Here is a 24,140-nt window from a genome sequence, read left to right as displayed (position 1 = left end):
GCAGGTTGTCTCAATATCAGGGGCGTAGCCAGCCCTCTTTGCCAGGGTGGGCAAGGCTCCAAAATTTCCCCAAGTTAATATATAATTAAAAATAGAGCGAAGCGAGCATAGCGAGCGGAGCGACCACTGGCGTGTATGGGGTTATATCAGATGAGAAATTGTTTTTAGGTACCGCACCGCTCCCAGCAGCCCCGCACCGCTCCCCGCAGCCCCGCACCGAAGTCCCGCACAGCAGAGGCTTAGCTATAATAGTCGTCCATTGGCTAATTTTGAAATTTGAAATTTTTTAAATTTAGAAGCCCATTGGGTTAGGGTTATGGTTAAAGTTAGTGTTTATTATGAATATTTATAAGTACAGGGTGTCCCAAAAATTCCTTTACCATTAAAGTGATCTCTTCTACAAATTATCATGATATGGATGGATTCGTGCAAAGAGGAAACTTGAACAATTGCTTTGATACCTTTCTTGACCAGTTTCCTTGTGAATGTTGAAGCATATCAAATCACGTGTAATGTTTTTAATAGACTGTGTTTTAACAGTGTTGATCACAAAACGATGCATAGGCCTACAATGTTTAAAAATGCTTTACGATATCGACACCTTTTCCTAATTTCAAGTTGGTGTTTCTATCGCTGCTGAAGTTCAAGATTGTATAAATTAACAGAGCAGCTTTTCATTGCAGGGAAAAACACATCATATCATGAGTAAAATTAAATCATTTACTAATAAATTATTATATGCCTTTTCCTTGGTCTCAAATGAAATGGCTTTAAATATAAATGATAAACGCAGTACCTCAACTTTGAAGTGTATGCAGGATGAGGGTCCAACATGAAAATCTACACAAAGGGCTTGCCATTTCAACCATTTAGCTATTCAAAACCATAGTTTAACCATGGGGTGTTTTTTGTGGGATTTTTAAAAACCTCCTTTTTCCAACCTCCCCCTGCGGGGCTGCGGGGAGCGGTGCGGTACGTAAAAACAATTTCTCATCTGATATATTATAGCGGGGCTGCGGTGCGGGGCTGCGGGGAGCGGTGCGGTACCTAAAACAATTTCTCATCTTATATAACCCCATAGGCGTGGGGTCCAGGGGCCCGCTCTAGGGCCCCTGGTGAGGGTCCAGGGAAGCTCATGGGTTTTGTGCATTTTTATACCGTCTCCTTGCATACATTTGTCATGTAAAAAATGTAAAGTTTTGATTTTAGAATTATCTGAAAGGAAACAAAAATGAATTTACAATGGAAGAACAATACAATAAAACAATACTGATATTCTTGAGTGGATTTAACAAGTTGTTTCATTCACTAATTACATTCACTAAATTATTTCCCCCTTCTACTCTTCGTTCTCTTTCTTTCTTTCTTTACATTTTTCAATTTCTTCCCCCTTTCTCTCATTCCTTCCCCCTTCTATTACACTCACTTAAATTACTTCCCCTCAATTCACTTCCTTAAATTCCCTGTCCTTCTTCATATTCTTCAATTTCTTCCCCTTTCTTACACTCCTTCCCCCTGTGCATGAATTGCTTCCCCACAATAAACATGCAAGTTGCTGTTCTTTTTCCTCTTTTTCCCTCTTTTATCCCCTTTTCCCTATTCCTTCCCCCATCCCTCTTAGACTTCCCTTTTGTTTTTTCATTTTCCCTTTCCTCTTCTTTCTTTTTTCCTTCTTTCCTTTCTTTTCCCTTCTTTCCTTTCTTTTCCCTTCTTTTTCTTTCTTTCCCCTTTCCTTTCTTTTTTTTCCTTCTTGCTCCAAAATTTCCCCCAGATTTTTCCAGGGTGGGCGAGTCGCCCACCCTGCCCACCCCTAGCTACGCCGCTGCTCAATATATTGAGTTTATTATATTGTTGTTATAATATGAGTTGATATGTTATGTTGATATGGTGGTTGAAGTTAAATATTTTATGATATGTTGTTTTAAATTTGTATATATGTATTATTGCAGGGCCCCGGGTAAGGCCAGCGGTTAGCTGATTCGGACCTACCCTGAATAAAGATTATAAGTAATAATAATAGTTGATACAACAAATGTGCTAATTCGTTAAGGAAATTTACCTGTCATAGTCCATTAAAAAATGTATCTTATTTCATACACTATTGTACAGATATAGATGAATGTCTTTTGGGTACTGATATCTGTCACACAAATGCTGTGTGCACCAATACCGATGGTTCCTTCACATGTACATGCAATGACGGTTACAATGGAAATGGTGTAACATGTGCAGGTTAGTCCATACCATCGCGTTAAATAATAATCACCGAGTCAAACTACTTTTGGAAATGCAGAATATCCTTTGCAAATTCTCTGCTTTGATTACCAGCTTCGTCGTTCTCGTCATCGGTATCATAAATGTTAGGCTGTTGTGCTAATTCTTAAAAAAATTGAATTTAAATAGTCTCTTCATAAATTTTCTTATTTCATGCATTTTTATACAGACATTGACGAGTGTGTAATGAATACTGATAACTGCAACACAAATGCCGTTTGCACCAATACCGTCGGTTCTTTTACATGCGCATGTAATGCTGGTTACAGCGGAGATGGAGTAACATGCTCAGGTTAGTCTATTTTGTACCAAATCAGCACAACTACCTATATTGTGCATTCCAGTCGAAATGGTTTTTTTTATATAGTTTGGTTGTTTTGATAAACAATATCATTTTGATTCCCCCAACATCAAGATTGTTGAATAATATGCAATATTTATTCTTCTGTTCTATTTTTAATTTGCTTCTACTATGTTGATGTTATTGGGGTTGATGTTGTTATTCTATGCTGCCAAAGTACTATGATATAAATATTAATTGTGATGTGGTACCACATTATGTTGATAAGCAAAGTCAGTTTATTCAAGCTTTATAAGAAACATTGCCTCTTTTCTTTTCATCCCTCAGTATCTCGGAGGCCGATAAATTGACTGATAAATTATTTTTTAATAGTCCTTGTCTTATACATTTGTGTACAGATATAGACGAATGTGCTTTAAATACCGATAACTGTGACACAAATGCTAACTGCATCAATACCGATGGTTCCTTCACATGTGCATGTAATGCCGGTTACAATGGAGATGGTGTAACATGTGCAGGTTAGTCCATACCACCATGTCAAATACTTTATCACCGAGGCAAACTACCTTTGAAAATGCAGAATGTCCTTTATGAATTGTCTGCTTTGATTGCGTTAAGTTTTCAATAACAAATTCTTCGTCCTCGTCATCTGAATTATCCTTTGCTAGTTCTTCAAAACAAATTTTAATTTTAATAGTCCACTTCAAAAACGTTTCATTTCGTGCATTTTTATACAGATAATGACGAATGTGCACTGGATACTGATGACTGTAACACAAATGCTGATTGCACCAATACCGTCGGTTCTTTTACATGTGCATGTAATGCTGGTTACAATGGAGATGGAGTAACATGCACAGGTTAGTCTATTTTGTACCAAATCGCCATTCTGTTTATTCAAACTACATTTGGATATTGTGCATTCCTATCGAAATGTTCTACTCTGGTTACTTTCGGTTTACGAAGCAATTTCGTTATAGTGCCAATGCGGTTGGTTCCTTTACATCAAGATTATTAAATTGTGCTATACAAATTTTGTTTGTGTACAGATATAGATGAATGTGCTATAAACACCGATAACTGTGACACAAATGCCGTTTGCACCAATACCGTCGGTTCTTTTACATGCGCATGTAATGCTGGTTACAGCGGAGATGGAGTAACATGCTCAGGTTAGTCTATTTTGTACCAAATCAGCACTCTGTTTGTTCGAACTACCTATATTGTGCATTCCAGTCGAAATGTTTTATATAGTATGGTTGTTTTGATAAACAATATCATTTTAGTGCAAATACCGTTGACTCCACCAACATCAAGATTGTTGAATAATATGCAATATTTATTCTTCTGTTCTATTTTTAATTTGCGTCTACTATATGGGGGTTGATGTTGTTATTCTATGCTGCCAAAGTACTATGATATAAATATTAATTGTGATGTGGTACCACATTATGTTGATAAGCAAAGTCAGTTTATTCAAGCTTTATAAGAAACATTAGTGTCTCTTTTCTTTTCATCCCACAGTATCTCGGAGGCCGATAAATTGACTGATAAATTATTTTTTAATAGTCCTTGTCTTATACATTTGTGTACAGATATAGACGAATGTGCTTTAAATACCGATAACTGTGACACAAATGCTAACTGCACCAATACCGATGGTTCCTTCACATGTGCATGTAATGCCGGTTACAATGGAGATGGTGTAACATGTGCAGGTTAGTCCATACCACCATGTCAAATACTTTATCACCGAGGCAAACTACCTTTGAAAATGCAGAATATCCTTTATGAATTGTCTGCTTTGATTGCGTTAAGTATTCAATAACAGATTCTTCGTCCTCGTCATCTGAATTATCCTTTGCTAGTTCTTCAAAACAAATTTTAATTTTAATAGTCCACTTCAAAAACGTTTCATTTCGTGCATTTTTATACAGATAATGACGAATGTGCACTGGATACCGATGACTGTAACACAAATGCTGATTGCACCAATACCGTCGGTTCTTTTACATGTGCATGTAATGCTGGTTACAATGGAGATGGAGTAACATGCACAGGTTAGTCTATTTTGTACCAAATCGCCATTCTGTTTATTCAAACTACATTTGGATATTGTGCATTCCTATCGAAATGTTCTACTCTGGTTACTTTCGGTTTACGAAGCAATTTCGTTATAGTACCAATGCGGTTGGTTCCTTTACATCAAGATTATTAAATTGTGCTATACAAATTTTGTTTGTGTACAGATATAGATGAATGTGCTATAAACACCGATAACTGTGACACAAATGCTAACTGCACCAATACCGATGGTTCTTTCATATGTCCATGTTATGCTGGTTACAGTGGAGATGGAGTAACATGCTCAGGTTAGTAGATTTGGTATCATATCGCCATATCAGATCTCCTTAATTCAATTGATTGTCACATATACGGTAGTCAAACTTTATATTTCTGATATTTAACAGTCGTCTAAGTAAATACTTTATAGATGCTCAGCAAACACAAAAACGTTTTAAAAACGTTTTAAATAAGTTGTATTTTGGCTTTTGGTTTAGGTAAAAACGTTTTAATAACATTAAAATGTCGGGTTTAAAGGCGCTGCCTTTGATACCGTCGATCATAGTATAAAGGTCATGATAGCGTTTTAAAACGTTTTGTATGAAACACACTACAATAATATTTTTAAATGTTTTAAAAAAATGTTATTGTAATCTATTTTGCAAACATTTTTGCCAGATATTGTGTCAATACTTAAATAACATTATGTTAAAATATTTGAACTCAGCAAACATAGACATGTTCTTAAAATGTTTTTTTTTTTTTCAAAACCTTTTAATAACATTTAAATTTCGGGTTATATAAAGGTCATGAAAACGTTTTTAAAACGTTATTGAAAATATTTTGGGCAATGTTTTTGGAATGTTATTAAAACGTTTTTATAAAAAAAACAAAAACAAAAAACAACGTAGTGATTTAAAGTGCGTTACGCACAGGCACAACGCCTAGACGTTGATCCACAAGCCACAGCACACTTTACAGGTTGTCGCTGACCACTACGGCCCCACATCATATACTTTATACCCTTTATATAACCCGACATTTAAACGTTTTCTGTAAAACATTTTGTTTGCTGAGCAGTAGATTATCAAAAAATGTTTTTTAAGGTTATGAAAACGTTTAATACTCTTAATATACCCTTTATATAACCCGACAATTAAACGTTTTCTGACAACCTTTTATAACCTTTTGCGAATGATGTCGAAAACGTTTTGTGTTTGCTGGGTGCGTACTTAAAATGTATGTAGCTGGGATGAAAAGCCGATCATCATAGTGGTATAAAAATTGACCTTTGTATTGAAGATATACATGAAGTTTCAAAAATGTGGAAACTTCAGGCACATTCTCCGATAAAGTGTTCAAAATGCCAAATATGTGTCGCCCATGGTTTCAAGTCGTATTCAGACTTGTTTCTTCAGAAAGAAATAACTTTTATTAATATAACTTATACTTAGGAGTTGCTTTTTAAAATGTGTGAGGCTAGAGGTTGTAACATGCCTAGAAAGTATAAAACAATAAAGCTGATTATGCATGTCCATTGTTTTCCTCCATGTCGCCAGCCAAGGTGTGTCCAGTATAACGTGTCCCTGCTCTCTAAACATGCGCGCATATAATGGATTATAGGTACTTTTCATTAGCTGGTATCATGCCCTAATTATAAAGTATAAATCATCACAACACAGATCATTAAATGTTTCCAACAGGTCTTTCAGACTATGTCGCCAATATTGTTCACAGATACGTTACCATATTTCTAATGGATAACAATCTGTGAAAATAATTGGCTAGATGAATGTTCTCAAATGTGATGGATCAAGCAGGCTCCATAGTTATATTTTATATATGGAACAAAACACAATGGTTTCAAAGTAAAAAAATCAGGTCTAAAAAGTCCTGACGTTACGTTCATGCCTTCACAGATACGTTACCTAAATTCTACACACCTCGGAAAAACGATGTGATAAATTAAGCCAAATACCATACCAGACTTTAGTACATTGGGTGATGACTGGTCAAGTATGGGTATTAAGTCGGTCAGTTTTTACACTTGCACGATTAAGACAAAGATGGGAAAGGGTTTCACAGATACGTTACCACTGATACGTTACCCCCAATACGTACAAGTAATATTGCTCAAAAATGAAATATTGTTGAAAAATCACCCATGCATTGTTTTGTGTTCTTAAACTATTAGAGTTTACGATTCTGAATGAATTTTATGAATTCTTTGTGGTTGGCATTTTGTCATTCCTGAGACCAAACTTGGACGCTTTAACGGAGAATGGGCCTTGAACATATATATCTTCAATACGAAAGGTCAATGTGGGGGAACCATTACGGGATACATTGGGTCGACCAGAATTCCTTGGGGAGGAGATAAAATCGAGCAGCTTTAGAATCTGTAGGAGAAAGAAATCCATGGCTCTTAATGTCTAGGCTTGAAGAGCAGATGTTGGATGCTGCCCAATGTCGTCCATGGATTTGGTGGAGGTACATTGGCGATGTGTTTTTCATCTGGACCAGAGAAGAAGACAGCCTTAACACCTTGCTTGACCATGCCAATTCTTTCCTCAGAACAATTTAATTCACATCTGAACTTTCTCACCACAAGTTCTTGGATGTCACCATCAGAAAGGAGAATGACTCCCTTGTCACAGATCTCTACACCAAGCCCATAGACAGTCACCAGTATCTACACCCCAACATTGCAAAAGCGGTATAGCATATAGTCAAGCTCTCCGCCTCCGCCGCATTGGTACTGATGATTCTGACTTTTCACAGCATGCTACGGACCTCAAGAGGAACCTTACATCTAGGGGACACAGTGAACACAAAGTGCAGCAGGCCATCAACAAGGTCAAATCTCTTCCCAGGTCAGATGTACTGAAGCAGAAGTCCAGAAGCCAGGACACCAATACCAGAGTCCCTCTTTTGGTGACTTTTCATCCTAACCTCCCTCCTATCCGTAGCATCACTAATGACAATCACCATATACTTCAAACCTCATATCAGCTACAACAAGCGATTCCCGATAGCCCCATCCTGGCCTACAGACACCCCCGCAATCTTAGAGATCTTCTTGTGAGAGCTGAAGTCCCCCCTCTTTCTGATGCTTTTGCTTCAACACAACAGGGTACTTTCACGTGTAATTCCAACAGGTGTGTTGTTTGCAAGGACCATATCCAAGAAGGGGATTCTGTCACCTGTAATTCCAACAATTCCTCCCCCAGGATCAGGGGCAACATCATCTGCACCACATCTAATCATAGACTGTAAAAAGATCTATGATCTAATGCTGTGTATCTCATTTCTTGCAGAGCTTGTGCATATGGTTTGTGGTATACAGTACGTGTGATAAACTAAGACTGCACTTAAGAGGCGGTTTTATGGACACAGGTCCACTTTCAACACCAAGAAGCTTGACACCTCTGTTGGTAATCACTTTAACCTCCCCAATCACTCTCCGACATGATTCTACAGGGCATTGAGTCTTTCAGTAACCGCCCGACACCGTCCGTGCCAGCAGGGAGAAATTCTGGATGAAGCGCCTACGTACCATCCAGCCAGACGCTCTTAACATCCAAGAGGGAAACGACTAACTTGTTCTTCATTATCATAATATTTCGCCCCCTATTAATTTGTTCCCTAATTATTTTTATAATATTTTCCCTCCACTTATTATTTTAGGCTTTATTTCCCATTTACTTCTATCATTATGTAATACGTTTGTAGTTGTATTTTACCATTCATTTTCATTTTTCTATTCAGCCCATTGTCTTCATTCATTTCCTTATCCCGCTTACTTCCATTCATGACATCCCACTTCATGCCCCAATTGATATTTCCTAAGAAACACTCATGTCTTCTATTGTCTTGCTAATTTCCTTTACCTTTATGTCCATGTCCCTATATATATGCATGTTTGTGTGTTGTCTTGTCACTCTGCCTTTGATAAAGATCCTGCTAGGATCGAAAGCTCAGGCCTCTAAAACTTTGAAATTTTATTTAACAGGCTATTATTGTGGATAAGCAGTTTACAACAGCTCACTTTTTAACGTTAAGGGATCTGGAATGAGCGTTTCGACAGTATTTTTGTGGGACATGAGAGCACATCAGACATATCGAATGGCATTCTGAATACGAAGAAAGTCTTTCTGATATCAAATAATTTTCATTTTTTGAAATTCACGATATAATACAAATTTTATGACAAATTATTAAAATTTGATATTTTTCACATTTTTGATATATAAACAGTCCTCGAAGTAAATTTTATAAATCTAATGATATATTCTTAAAGTGTATGTAACAGGGAGGAAAAGCCGACGATCAATTGAAAATTTTGACCTAAATTTTGTAGGTGTTTTGGGGGAAAAATCCATATCTTCAATACGAAAGGTCAAAATGTTCAATTGATCGTCGGCTTTTCATCCCAGCTACATACACTTTAAGCACATATCATTAGATTTATAAAGTTTACTTCGAGGACTGTTAAATATCAAAAATATCAATTTTTAATCATTTTCCATAAAATATGTATTATATCGCGAATTTCAAAAAATCAAAATTATTTGATATCAGAATGACATTCTTCGTATTCAGGATGTAATTCGATATGTGTAATGTGCTCTCATGTCCCACAAAAAAAATACTGCCCAAACGTTCAACCCTACCCCTTAAGTACCTTATTTCACACATTTGTGTACAGATATAGACGAATGTGCTTTAAGTACCGATAACTGTGACACAAATGCTAACTGCATCAATACCAATGGTTCTTTCATATGTTCATGTTATACTGGTTACAGTGGAGATGGAGAAAACTGCTTGGGTTAGTATATTTGTTATATCATATCGGTATAGTTATATTTATTTCGTCTAAGTAAACTATGTAAATCTAATTATATAAACTTAAAATGTATGTGTCTGGGATGAAAAGCCGACCATCATATAAAAATGTTGACCTTTTGTATTGAAGATATACATGAAGTTTCACAAAAGACCTAAAATGTTTAGGCCTTTTATATATCTTCAATACGAAAGGTTGACATTTTCATATGAAGGTCGGTTTTTCATCCCGGCTGCATATAATATAAGTACATAGCATTAGATTTTATTAACGTCTTTACGTCAAAAGTTCAATTTTCAATAAATTGCCATATAATGTTTGTATTTTATGTGTGTGTGTAGGGGTGGGTAGTTCAAGTTGGGGGTGATTTGTTTTTAGCTGATACATTGAGTTTTAATAGTCCTTTTAAAGATATTTTATTTCATACATTTGTGTACAGATATAGATGATTGTGCTTTAAACACCGATAACTGTGACACAAATGCTAACTGCACCAATACCGATGGTTCTTTTATATGTTCATGTCATGCTGGTTACAGTGGAGATGGAGTAACATGCTTTGGTTAGTATTTTGATATCATATCGGCATATCATATCTATTTATTTCAAATAATTGTCACGTGTATGGTAGTCAAATTTTATTTTATTGACATTTAACAGTCCTCTAAGTAAATCTAATCATATGTTCTTCGAATGTATGTAGCTGGAATGAAAAGCCGACCACCATATGAAAAGTTGACCTTTTTGTATTGAAGATATACATAAAGTTTCCCAAAATAGACCATAAAATGTCGACATTATCACATGATGGTCGGGCCTTCGTGCCAGCTACATAAACTTTCAGTACATAGCATTGTATTGTAGCATTGTATAATATCGCGAATTTCAAAAAAATATTGATATCAGAAGGACATGCAAGGGTCGGATATTACCAAATGTTACTCATGAATACTACCCTGATTATTTTAACGCATTTTATATCAAGGTAAAGAAAGATGCATTACTGACATTAATATTATCATTTATTCTATTCTAACATGAACTAGTCTATTTTGTATCATATTGCCCTTCTATTAATTTCAAATAATTGTCACTGAATAAAAACAGCTTTTTAGAATTCCTATCGCAATTTTCTACTGTGTTGATCTAAGTTTTTGAAGCAAATTCGTTCTAGTATCAATATTTGTGATGTGTTTCCAGGTAAATCCACTTTATTTAAGCTTTATTGAGAATAACTTATTTCTTACATTTGGTACAGATATTGATGAATGTGCTTTGGGTACTGACAAATGTGGCACAAATGCTGCTTGCAACAATACCGTTGGTTCCTTCATATGTACATGTATTCCTAGTTGCAGTGGAGATGATGTAATATGTACAGGTTAGTTTATTTGTACCATATTGCAATTTTCCAGTATTTTATGCAATGCACAACCTGAGAAGTATACATAGGGAGTCGCCATTCCCCCATCCTAAAGTAACAACATTTGATGTTTTGTGTGATGAAATAAATAATAAATACATTTTGAATCCATATAGCGCCTTTTTTCAGATCTTAAGGGATTCAAAGTACTGTAACTTCGCTGCCATGGTGAATCAAATCGCATCAACTAGGCCGCGGCCAGTTGCAGCGCAAAACTATCCGCACTAAGATCGTAACATCCACCAATTATATGTGCAGCTCTCCAAATTCCATTGGGTGAAGGAAGTTTTTGAGTTCCCGAAGAAAACTTGCGAGAGCGAGTATGGAATCGGGATAAACCAAGTGCACATACATTCCTTGGACACGACCGGGCCTTGAACTAACACTGCGCGAATCCGCTCTCCCGACGCCACTAAAAAACTATTGCAGGCCTTAATATACACATTCGTAATAGCATCATATCTTAAACCTTAAAGCAAAATAGGGGCAATGACTGAATCAGCTTTTTTTTCAATATGCTGACAAGGACAATCCACCAACGTTTTTCATTACAAAGCATGCATTGCTTTTCTTGCATTTCCGTTGCTTCAGTAGAGGTAATACCTTGAAAAAAGAACACTTTGATATCTTCCTAAGGGGAGCGTGGCCTAGCGTTGGACTGTGAATCCAAGCAGCCAAGGGTTCGAATCCCAGGTCCGCCTGCGCTCGGCTGGCTCTTTGTGTCCTTGAGCAAGGCACTTCACTCTACTTGCTTAGTGCTTCGGAGGGCACTTTAAGCTGTCGGTCCCGTCTACATGCATATTTTCCCACATTAATGTAGTGTGCACCCGAAAAGAGCAGGGGATCATCCCGGTACTGTTGACTGTACTTCAAAAATACACTCATCTACTCTAGGTTCCAGAGTGCAGCTTGTCTGTACGCAGTACGATAATACTCATACAAATGAGGGAGGCACTTATAAGGAAGAAGAAGAAGAAGACTCTCCTTTATATTTATGATAACTTTAGTCTTATTTACGGACATGCCCAAATATTACAAAACGATTCAAAAACATCAATTTGTTTTTTTAACTGCCAACATTATCTACAACTAATACAATATTATCTGCATAGAACAATACTTTGACTTCAGTGTTATTATCGAGATTAATTCTACGACCACCAAGTCCACCATTAACATCAAGAAGTCTTGAAAGCTCACTAATAAATATTGAGAAGGAGACTGGGCTAATTTGGCAGCCCTGGCGAAGACCAAAGTTCAAACAAAAAGATCTGAAAGATGTAAACCACTTTTAATACAAGATTTCAAACCATTTTTTATATTACAACGAATATTGTACATTTTACCATTTACACCCATTTGCTTAATTGTATAAGGAGCTTATTCCGAGGTACTCGAGAAGTCAATATAAAGGCAATAACGATTACCATTGTTTTTTACCATATATTTTTGAATAATACCACGGAGTGTGAAATGTAATCAACAGTCATGTAGCCTTTCGTGAAATCTGTTGCATTTTCTGAAGAAAAAAACCTATTATTTTTTAGACCAAGAATACAGACTGTTTATAATATGCATACAAGTTTCCTTGTGACATCAAGCAGAGAAGTAGGTCTGTAATTTGATGGTCTATTTACATTCCCTCTTCTTAAAAATAGTTTTGTGTCCGATTTGAGCGCTGACATATTGGAAAATGTTGCCAATCAATATTCATGAGAGTGTACATTCAACGTCCAGTTATCGAAATTGGGTGACTTGTGTTTGGCAGGTGTGAAATACATCTGACTGGGTGTTTTAATTACATAACGCATAGTAAAAGGTTTTGGCATCATTGAATGGCTGCCTAGTGCTGTTATATGCTTAGTTTCTTTAATAATAATTATTATTTTCTTTATTCTTTCTTTTCATTTCTCTGCACTTATTCTTTCTTGTGCCTACACTTTAGCAGTGGCGTAGATTTCTTTTTGACACGGGGTGGGATTTTTTTGTAGGCCTACCCGGTAGAGTACATCCAGTACCTGTACCTTATGGTACAAATGCGCGCGAATTTTTTTTACCATAGGCCTATTGAAACTAAACTGGTGAAATATGGGACAAAAGTGGAATAAATTCGCGCGAAGCACTAAAAAAAATTTGTGGCTAACATGGTCAAATATGAGGTTGATTTCGACAGAAACCCATTCACAGGCGTCAACATGGGGGGTGGGGTGGGGATTGTATGGACCATCCCCCTCGCATCCACGGCATTTTTTTTTGCATTCACAAGCCACATGTTCAACGCGGGGAGTACCACGTTTTAATTGCAGAGCAGATTCATCGGCATGTACCAATCAGGGGCCAATCCTTGAATGAAAAGTCAGCTGTTTGGCTTTTACATCTCGATATCATACACCATAAATACAAGTCTCTCAAGCAAGCTGTTCCCCCTGTTTTCCTTACTTTTTTCTCTTTTATTATCATTAATTCTTAGCTTGCATGTAAGAACATAAATGAAAATCATTTAGATTTCTTTGGCGCAAGCTCTGGTTATATTTTAAACTACTTCGTAGTAGGTATATCACCTCAAAAATAAGGGCAGCAGAAACATGTTATTATATGTTTCTACATGAATGACCTTTATTAAAGCATCAAAAACGGAATTGAAATCGGTCAATGCATTTTGACGTAGTGTCAATTTTAAGATGCTCATAAATGGAATGCAAATCTGCCACAAATTGTTATAATGACAAAATTGGCACATTTCGAGATTTTGAAGGTTTATTTGGACACTTGCTTGAAAAAGCAACGTTAATTTAAGTATCACAGGTTAATTGCCTATCTTTTTTAACTTCGTCAAAGAAAACAAAATTAAAAAATCTATCATTGAATAATTATAATAAATTAACCAAATATACTATTTTAGCAATTCCGGCCAATCTGCAGACAAATAAAAGTTGAAAAAATGACTAAGTTCAGCTAATTAATATGCAAAATTGATGCCAAAAGAAAACCGTACATGATATCAGGGTGCGGTTTTTTCACAAACATATGTATACAAAGTTCTTTCAATTGATAAAAAAAAAAAAAAAAAAAGTAATCAATTATGCAAATTAGCTTATTACAGCTAATTATGTATTCATGATATTATTATGTAAATTTGGCATGAGTAATTTTTTTTTCAATATTTAATGAAAGTCTTTTCATTCATCATGAATTTGTCAAATTTGAACCTTTTATGATGTTGAGTAAAGAATCTGCAGTTAATTACTTTAATATAATACAAAAAATACAAACTTTGACATTTTGACAGTGTCTGGAATAGAATTTTCATTTTTTTCTGTAAATATGGTATGTGTCATCATTGCTCAAAGCCAAATCCGAAAAGTAAAAATAAAAATTAATTTGCAATGAGACTTTAAATTAACATTTTGTTATCTGGATTAACATGGGAATAGAAACGGTAAAAGGAACAGCCCTCTCACTATACCGCGTATACAAAAATGGTGTGGTTTTACATACACAATGGCTTAGATATTGTGGTTTGAATATTACTCCTTTAAACTCACTTAAACTTAACTTTTGTTTCAAATCGTTTTCCTCAAGTGTGCCATTCGTTGTCGACGGAAATAATTTACATGCTTAGAAAGATTAGTATTTCAGCTAAATGGTGGTAGATCTTGATTTTTCAAAAGGCCTATATTTATTGATTTATGAGGGATCTTCAACAATTCATAAAAACAGGCAGTAGCTCTTAAACGAAGCAATATTTATTTTAAAAAAAACCGATGGTAGTCACAGAAAGATTTCACACACCATATATCAAAAATTCAAACAATTGTGATAAATAGCATTTGAGAAATTAATTTTTCGGCATGGATGTTTGCCAAAATTGAACAACTTTCATGGTTTTAATTTACTGTTATGCTTGCATGCACAGTGTGGCAGAAGTATTGTGCAGCCACAGTGACATGCCTATTCTAAAAAAGTACATTACAAAAAATATATAATATATAAATAAACAAATAAATAAAAAAGCAAATAAATAATTATATAAATAAATAAATAAATAAATAAGTAAATAAATGAATAAGTGATTGAATACATCAATAAGTAAATCCATCCAGCAATCAATCAATATTTAAATAAATAAATAAGAAAATAAATAATACTAAATAAAGGTTTAAAAGGTTACCGTTAACAGAAGACAATAAATAAACAAATTAATTCATTAAATATAAATAGATAAATAAATAGATTAATTAATTAATTATAAGATGACTAAATGTATAAATAAATAAATAAATAAATAAATAAATAAATAAATAAATAAATAAATAAATAAATAAATAAATAATGTTACTTTATCACAAAAATTTGACCGGTAACCGAAAACAATAAAGTTGATGTGATTTCGCTTGATTTATTATTTATTATTAATAAATTTCTTATTTTATTCAAAACAGCCAACAAATTTTGACCCTAATATCAATTTGTATTTTAAAGATAAATGTACGAATTGTAAGATATTTCCAATTATATCATTTTATTTACCGTCGAGATTGGATACAATCGCTAATCATTGTTAAAGGAAATCTGTACCATAAACTAATCAATGGCTAATATAGTTATATACCATTAAATTAAACATACCAGACGGTCTATATGAATTTCGGAATATTCCTAACAAAGAAAAAGCACTTTTAATCCTTCGTTTCTGCGATTCATGGAAGCCGCCATGATAGCTGCTTGCGAATCCTTTCTGCCACAAGCGGTAGTGTAACCTTTCACACAGACCCACGGCTACCTTCGGCGAGCGTGTGTTGCTTTATGGCATTCGCGACCCCACAGCGAATTTGGTTTTGTGCTGTTTTTACACTTTTCGTTCTCAAAAGACATTGTTGATCATAAATATTACTTAAAATACATTTTTATGTTCTTCTGTATTTTTTATGGTAAAAATTGTCGCGTTTTCTTTTGAACGAATGTTGAATCTGAACTTTGGTAGTATTCGCTTCGTGTCACCAAAGTTCACGAGGGACGAGGCTTGTGGCACGGATTTCGCTGGTTTCAAAATCGGGGTACCGTTACAGCGTAATAAAAATACATCGGGTAGCAATATGACAGCCACCATGGATTTCAAACTGACGGCTGATCGTCGTAAGGAATTAAGAATTTCTCCTTTATTTGGAATTAAGCGTAGACTTTTACTGTTTGTCGTTTTATTATTACTGCAACTATATAGCCATTGATTAGTTTATGGTACAGATTTCCTTTAACGGGCCAACCATACGCATGGTTACACAAGCCGGTCGGCATACGTCATCGGGGAATTCCCTGTCTTGCCTCTCACTGTGGCGGGCGATATGGCGTCTTCGACCGTATTTTTTACTCATCAAAAGTTCAAAATTATTAACTACCAGTCATATTTAAGACCTGTAACCTCATGATTTCAAAGGAAAAACATCTTGCAAAAGCTGGCAAGGCAGTGAAACCCATAAGAAATGGCTAAAACTTGAGTTTCAAACAGATGAACATCAACGGTGTTTTGGTGAGTCGATATTACGAATTCTACATACAAATCAATGGCGATTCTCTGATCGAGTCATCAAAACCCACATTTATATACTCTGGTTTGCCGTGACTTTAGAAACGAAAGAATTTTTAATCACAGCGTTTACTAATGTGGTAACATTCTATGGATAACATCAGCCCATGGAATTCAGGGGTGATATATTGCCCGTCTCGTGTCGTTTTGTTCAGTACAGCGTATATAATGTTGCTATGCAAACGGCGTGATCCATCACCAAGGAAATAGCTGTAACCTCGGCAGGAAGTGACGTCGGACTACGGTAGCGAATATACATAGCAGCCATGCACGGTGTTACGGGTAATCGATCAGCAACTCTATTGAATTGATTTAAATGAGGCGCCTAAATATACGTAGGTGGTAAATAATTGTACTTCGACGGTACAGTGTGATTATGTGTTTTGGCGAACACCCCGTCACACCCTTGGGTTGAATGAACACAATAGGTACCTCTCACTCAAGTGGGCGCTTTCACATGACATTCTTTTGATCACTTATTGACAGTAGCCTGCCTGGTTAATACGCTGTCAGGTTAGTCACCGATTTAATGGTGGAACTCTTTTGTCCCAATGTTACAATGCGTTATGTAATCTATTGCGCCTCCACGAATATGATAGCTCCGTGGTATCAACAATTAAAATAAAATATCTACCCAACAAAGGTAAATATCATCAAGATAAAATCTAAACACGTCAGTTGAGAGTTCATCAGCAAATTCAATTTCCCGAGTGTCTACTTATTTGTATCAAACAAGTTCTCTCTGTCAACCTCATTTTAATAACAATTCACAAAATCATTTTAACAGCTTAGAAGTGATTGAACCAGTATAGCCCAATTATTTAACGCTTGTCTATTTTTGAAAAACATTCCTGAGAGCTTCTCAAAACCCATTTTGCCCATTGATCCTATTTTCGAACTCCGTTTGTAACATTCTAATAGGGATGACCAATGAACCATCAACTTGATTCGAACACTCCCATAGATGTTTTGTAACTATCCTGCAAATTACAGCAACATAACTTATTTGGTTTTTCTGTAAGTGTGAGTCAAAATTGGTCCATCGCCACAGTGGGCTTAATTGCCAGTGGCCAAATGCAGCACTGCTCAGAATGGCACAAAATATTCAGATGAATAAGATCAGGTGAACACCTGAACCTACTGAGCTGTAATTTGGCAGAGTTGTCGTTATACCTCTATCATACCCTCTGTAAAAAGTTAAAAAAATGGACAAGTAGATCTCGAGTTAAAAATTAAATCACCTGCTTCTCTTTGGAATTTCCATATACCTTTCGAATCATGTTAAATAGACACCTTTCTGAACATAATGTGAAGTTTCGTGCTCATTTGATGTATTGTTCACCTGATCTCAACCCTAAACATTTTCTTATATTTATACCATCTGCACTGACTTCCTGCTATACACGCACAGGAGCAGTACTTTTAAAGTACGCGCCTAATCAATAATGAGTCTTTCACTCCATTGTTAAAGTACTGTGCTCCCTGTAGCATATGGAGTGACCAGGTCCTAGAGTGTGATGGTTTTGTAGCAGATGACAGTATTCATTCAAGCCTATCAAGGTCAGTTTTAGCCACTTGCTGAATGGCTGGGTATTATCAGCTATCAAAGAGATACCGTATGCTGCTGCCAATCACAATAGAGGTTAAACATTTTGTTAAAACCCCAGAAGTGATATCAGGACAAAGCTGTGCATGTTAGTACTTGATTGTTTGGATTCCTCTGTTAAAAATCCCTTGTAGAACATCAGTATTTTTCTTATGTGTAGTGTATATTGTTGTGGAAAAAAGTTCACCTGGACTTTTGATTTTGTGCCACTTCGGCCATTATGGATGATGTTTTTCTAAAAGCATGATTTCAGTGCCTCGGTTTGAAGAAATACTTAATGCTATTGACTAGTAAAGTGCCATTTCATAAGAAACCCTTTGATACTTTCACAATATGCTTGTTTCATGTTTGCATATATATTAAAATAAAGAAATATAAAAGGTATAATAATATGCTTATACCAATTTTGCTCACATTGCTATTTTTAGACTTTGTCAATTTATTTCGTTCCAATGACCAGTCAGAATTGGAAACTTTGAAAATGCATAATTCGAAAAGTTTTTGACCGATTTTGACAATTTAACCACCAAAATACTGCTGTTGATGAGTTCTTTCCAGAAAACAATCTTTTGTAGCAATAGGGGCAACATGAAATTATGATGGTCATCCCTAATTCTAAACATTGTTTTTGCTATACATGACTTCTTATAATCTGAAGGTCAACCTGTATAATAGCAATTTAGAAATGTGTGCCTAATCGTGTGAGCCAATCCACTATGTCCTGATGCCAGTATCGTGCGCACTTACATTTATCTCGGACTCGCGCTTAAAAAAAACTAATCAAATAAGTTCATTCACAAAATCGGAAAAGGAATAGGAATGGACCGCTGTGTTCAAAAAGGAATCTCTTACGACTACGCAAGTTAGAGATAAGCTGATAAGGTATTATGTTATCTGCAGTGACAGAGCCGGATTGACCCCGGGATTGACCTTTATGGGGCCCTGGGCCAGGCCAAAATGTGGAGGCCCCAACCACACGGTGAGAGGAAGACATGTGCACTTAAGTGGCCAGGTTTTTAGATTGTCATTAGGACATTTGCGCGCGAAGCGCACGAAAAAATGCAATTGTAGACTATTTTAGCCCAAATTGAAGCTGATTTTACTATAACAGGCCAGTGCAAAATTTTGGCCGAAAACATGGTGTTTTTCGGCTAAAATGGAAGATGCACACTACACAGGGCAATTTTTTGGGGGCCCTGGGCCCGGCCCATATGGCCCTATGGTAAATCCGGCCCTGTCCAGTGGTGTAGCTAGGGCTTGTGGTGCCCAGGGCTAAGGATACACAATGCCCCCCTTACTGAAACAATCGTGATGTGCACAAATTGGGCCTTCCACTAATTAATTGAAGTTGAATAACGATGTTAATTTTATCTTTCAAATGATTTTGTGCTGAAATGCGCAGGAAGCTCGTGAAATTTTTTACTTTAATTGCTTGGAGGGGCCAGAATTGATGCTGAATTGGTCAATTCGGCGCCCGTAAGTATGGCGCCCAGGGCATGTGCCCCACGTGTCCAAACCCCCCCCGTCGCTTCGTCACTGGTTATCTGTTAGTAATGCAATATCAACATGCTAAAGGTGCTCAATACTGAAGAAGTTAAATAAGTAAGCTGATCAAAATACAATTTATATTTGCCATATCTGATTTCAAAATAAAAACGGACACTAAGCTCAAAACTCTCGGAAACACCTTTAAGAACAACTAGAAAATAACGTACCTTTTGTTTTCCAGAACCTCAAGATTGTTATGAGATCGTGTCCACATATGGAGGAAATACAAGTGGTATTTATTGTATATATCCCATTGTAAGCGGTACCTCAACACCAACACGTATGAAAGTATGGTGTGACATGGACACCGACGGAGGAGGTTGGGTGGTGAGTAAATATTTTGTTTTATTGTATTCTTTAATTTACAGAGATGGTATAGCAATGTACATTTATACTACATCTCTCAGACATTACATTTTACCATAACAAATATATATTATGAATGATTGAATCGGACGATCACAAGGAGCAAAGCATGAATTCGAAATAATAATATGTTCTTGGGTATATTGATATTCATTGTGAAAAAAAGATTTATAGAGTTGATCCACATGGTTGAAAGGAGTAAATGTATAATGCAATAGTTAGATTGTTTTTTTTGCGTCCAGGTAATATTGTCCAGGAATATATTCCTAATATAAGGAACGCGCTATTAGACTTGAAATGGGGGTTGATTTTTTTTAATGACTAATACCCAGGGCCGTTCCCACCATTAGGCCAGGTAAGGCGGTCGCCTAGGGCGGCAAACGCAGAGGGACGAAAAAAAAGGCGAAAAAGAAGAAAAAAAAACGGGAATGGAGAAAGAAAAGGGAAGACAAAATGAGGGCGGAAATACAAATAGGACAAAACTGACGAGTTTTCAAGGGGGTAACCCCCTTAACACTATATTGGTATGCTTTGGTGGGGCGGCAGGGAAAGGCTTTGCCTAGGGCGGCGAAATCCCTAGGAACGGTCCTGCCAATACCTAGTGTAAAATAAGAAGTATTTCCTTATACCTCTGCAAGTCAAATGAGCGTCCATAATGATAATAATAATAAATAATGAGAGATTAAAATAGCACCATAATCAGCCTTAACCACCCTCTTGTACGGGCGAACAGACCAGATTTTTAAAGCAAATGATTCGAAAAATGTTACTTTTGGCTCGAAACAGCTTATTTTACATGCAAATAACAATTCTCGCTAAACTTTTGAACCCCAAAACCTCTGATGTTACATGTATACAGAAAAGTAAAATCCAGAACAGAAAATAGTGTTTTGTTTCGTCGACAATATTGTATTTATCCCAACCACAATGATAAAGGGAATAGGCAATATAATTTACAACATTCTTTTTCTGGGCGTATGCTGCACCCAAATTTACATATTTTCGACCGAAGAACCGACATTACAATGCAACTGAAACCCTGAGACTTCAATGGTTCATTAAAAAAATTATACAGGATGTCCCCAACAAAAACAGGCCCCTCATTGCGCCTTCTTTTTCTCATATTTTTGAAAAGTTGATCAAATATATTTTTGTATGTAAAAAAAAACCTTGAGTCGTTAGCTTTAATAAACCAAAACAATTATATCAAACGGCTCACAACTTTTGAAGATATGCTCTTTTAAAGAAATGTACCCGTTTTTCACTCTATCCACGGAGAAGGTTTGGCTACTTCAAAGATTGAAAAGGAGTACACATACCATGCATGAATATCAAACATTCCCCAATAATAACTTTATAAAATAACTTTATTAATGGAATGGGCTTTACCGGTGGGTTTATGGGCAATGGATTTTGTTAATAGTGTCATTAATTTGTGGGTAAAATGGATGCCGAATGGGACTTCTTTTGCTTTACTTGCAATTACTTATTTTTTCTTGGTTATTTATGCCTTTTTGTTTTGTTTCTTGCTTTCTTTTTTTATTTACAACATAAGTCATTTCTCTTTTTAGGATAAAGGGAAGCCCTAAAAGGCTGCTTGGTTTGTCTTTGGTTCTTCTGAAGTGAGTTTACTGTGCTACTGTGCCCTCTACCTGGTTGCCTCTTTGGCGAATACAGGTTTCAGCCAGTGGTCCTCATTGCATCAATTGCGTTGCGTACCATCCTTGTGCGCCGGATATTTGCAAATGCATTCAGTAATACGTTTGCGAAGATCTTGGATTTGCCACAAAGGAAACAAAATCAAGTGGTGTGAGGTCTGGTAATCGTGCAGGCCACTCCACAGCATCAGCCATCCCAACAACTCTGTTTGCTATCCTTGGACAGAGTGAAAAACGGGTACTTTTATTCAAAAGCATATCTTCAAAAGTTGTGAGCCGATTGAAATAATTGTTTTGGTTTATTAAAGCTAACGATTAAAGGTTTAAAGGTTTTTACATACCAAAATATATTTAATCAACTTATCAGAAATAGGAGAAAAGAGGGTGTAAAGCGGGGCCTCTTTTTTTGGGACACCCTGTACGTAGTAATTTCATCTTATTGATATCTAATGCCAGGTGTTCCAGAGACGTGTTGATGGTTCAGAAGATTTTTACCGTTACTGGGCAGATTATAAGGCTGGATTTGGTGACCTTGCAGTAGAACATTGGCTTGGCAATGATAACATCTATGCCCTAGTTAACAATGGCAAAATATACCAGTTAAGGTTAGACTTAATTGACGGGTCTGATTGGGCGTATGACTTGTATGCGTCATTTGTCATCAGTGACGAGGCGGGTGATTACACATTGACGCTTGGAGCAGATATTGGCGAAGAAGGTATTTGAATCTTGTGTGGGGTGGGTAGATATAAGACACCTCTTCCAACAACCGCTCAAAATACACTAAACTGACATTTCCCGAATCATCCCCAAATTCCCCATTGAGTCCCCCAGAAAGTTGGCACCTAGCCAGCTGAACCCTCAAAATCCACCCGCCTGGCTTGTTATGAATAAAGTAACTTTATCAGTAGTATCAGTAGTATACCGACTGGGGCACATGGGAAAGAAATAGTGTCGAACCAGTGAAAACTATCATGTGTGTCATGCTTTACGTTGCTAATTATGCGTATCTAAAAAGTGTAGATATTTCTAGGAAAAATGAAAATAATAAAACCAATAAACACTTTCACATACTGTTTATGCTAGTACTATAACAACATGCAAATTGACGTTATTCACATACATTTGTAATTAGTCACGTTATTTCTTATGTTTGTTTTCCCAGCGGGCGATTCATTCACTTATCATGCTGGCTATAAATTTACAACACGTGACGCAGACAATGATGTGCATGGAATAAATTGTGGCGTCGCATGTAAAGGTGGTTGGTGGTACAAGGCCTGTTGTCCAGCCAACTTGAATGGACTCTATCTTGCCGGACCTTATACCGCTGACTTAAATATGGGTGTTACCTATATGTCATGGAAGGGTGACAAATATTCATTAGCTGCAACGGAGATGAAGGTGCGCCCAGTTCCTTAAAATGCATGACTTGAATAAATCAGGCTAATGTTCTGATATAGCCTATTTGACGTATAGAAGAAAATATGTCACGGCAGGATGTCGAAATATTCCAAGTGCCTGATTTGCACTTATATTAGGGATAGTGGATAAGCTTGCCCAAAATGTGTGCTAGTTTTTTACATGAAACGGGGGAGGGGGGGGGGGGCAAAGAAAACATTTCTACCAAAGATTCTTGACATCATTGGGCGATACCAAAATGTGTGATAAAAATGATGCAGAAGTAGCTTTTGGCGGGAAAAACTATTCCCAATGATCAGAAGTATCTCAGGTAAGAGTATAGCTTTGTCTCATTCGGCACCCTGACTCATCTATCGGGTATTTTCTTAGGTTATTTAAATACAGGCACTTAATTCAATGCCCACGTGACCAGTTGGCCGGTGACATTTTAGCTTGTAGACAGGAAGTCTGGACAAGTGACCTTCTTGCGTCTTCCAATTGGAAATGCAGCATCCGTGTCCAGATTTTCTAGCAAATTTATCGGCTTTTTTGCAACTTTGTAGTATTATTGCATGAAATTCCTTCGGTAAAGCCAAAGATAGCTGTCTATGTATTGTAATTGTGTGATTGCATAATATAATTAACCATAGTATTGTGTTGTGAATGTGAAAAAAAAGAGAAATAAGATTTTTAAAGAGGAGCAAATTTGCCACAGCTACAGGTCGAATAATTCCACAATGCGTGTTGTACATTTAGTTTACATGAATTTAGTATTAAATTAAACATGCTGGTGCCATTTGGAATCCAGTCGTTTACTGTAATCATTTTCATCATGTTTGCCGGCGGTACAAAACAACAAACTGCGTATTAACTCAATCATTTACGCCTGCTTTGGTCTTTCCGTGCGCGAGGTGTGGTATAGCTAAAAGCTAAATGTCTTCGAATTGCATCATTCATCTGGACCTTTGTTTATTCGATTGTTACTAAGCTTAAATTTGATCGATCTTACATTATCCAGTCCATTTGGCTGGTGCAAATAATCAGTTCAAACTTATCTACTATC

The 24,140-nt window shown here is 36.3% G+C and overlaps 1 protein-coding gene across 1 annotated transcript in view; it reads left to right on the top strand.

Moving 5' to 3' along the window:
- The window catches only part of LOC140139896 (uncharacterized), a 35,138-nt gene that overhangs the window by 2,455 nt on the left and 8,543 nt on the right, over positions 1-24,140 (top strand). Inside the window, exons 3-17 of the mRNA XM_072161663.1 lie at positions 2,110-2,232; positions 2,444-2,566; positions 2,974-3,096; positions 3,316-3,438; positions 3,628-3,750; positions 4,174-4,296; positions 4,516-4,638; positions 4,828-4,950; positions 9,351-9,473; positions 9,931-10,053; positions 10,750-10,872; positions 19,834-19,979; positions 22,133-22,394; positions 22,842-23,096; positions 24,096-24,107. Of these exons, the coding sequence (XP_072017764.1) occupies positions 2,110-2,232; positions 2,444-2,566; positions 2,974-3,096; positions 3,316-3,438; positions 3,628-3,750; positions 4,174-4,296; positions 4,516-4,638; positions 4,828-4,950; positions 9,351-9,473; positions 9,931-10,053; positions 10,750-10,872; positions 19,834-19,979; positions 22,133-22,394; positions 22,842-23,096; positions 24,096-24,107 (2,028 nt within the window). The remainder of the gene's footprint in view (positions 1-2,109; positions 2,233-2,443; positions 2,567-2,973; positions 3,097-3,315; positions 3,439-3,627; positions 3,751-4,173; positions 4,297-4,515; positions 4,639-4,827; positions 4,951-9,350; positions 9,474-9,930; positions 10,054-10,749; positions 10,873-19,833; positions 19,980-22,132; positions 22,395-22,841; positions 23,097-24,095; positions 24,108-24,140) is intronic.

The sequence above is a fragment of the Amphiura filiformis genome, chromosome 2 (assembly GCF_039555335.1).
Source record: "Amphiura filiformis chromosome 2, Afil_fr2py, whole genome shotgun sequence".
NCBI lineage: Eukaryota > Metazoa > Echinodermata > Ophiuroidea > Amphilepidida > Amphiuridae > Amphiura > Amphiura filiformis.
Note: the sequence above shows the minus strand (reverse complement) of the source record. Positions and strands in the feature narration are given on the sequence as shown.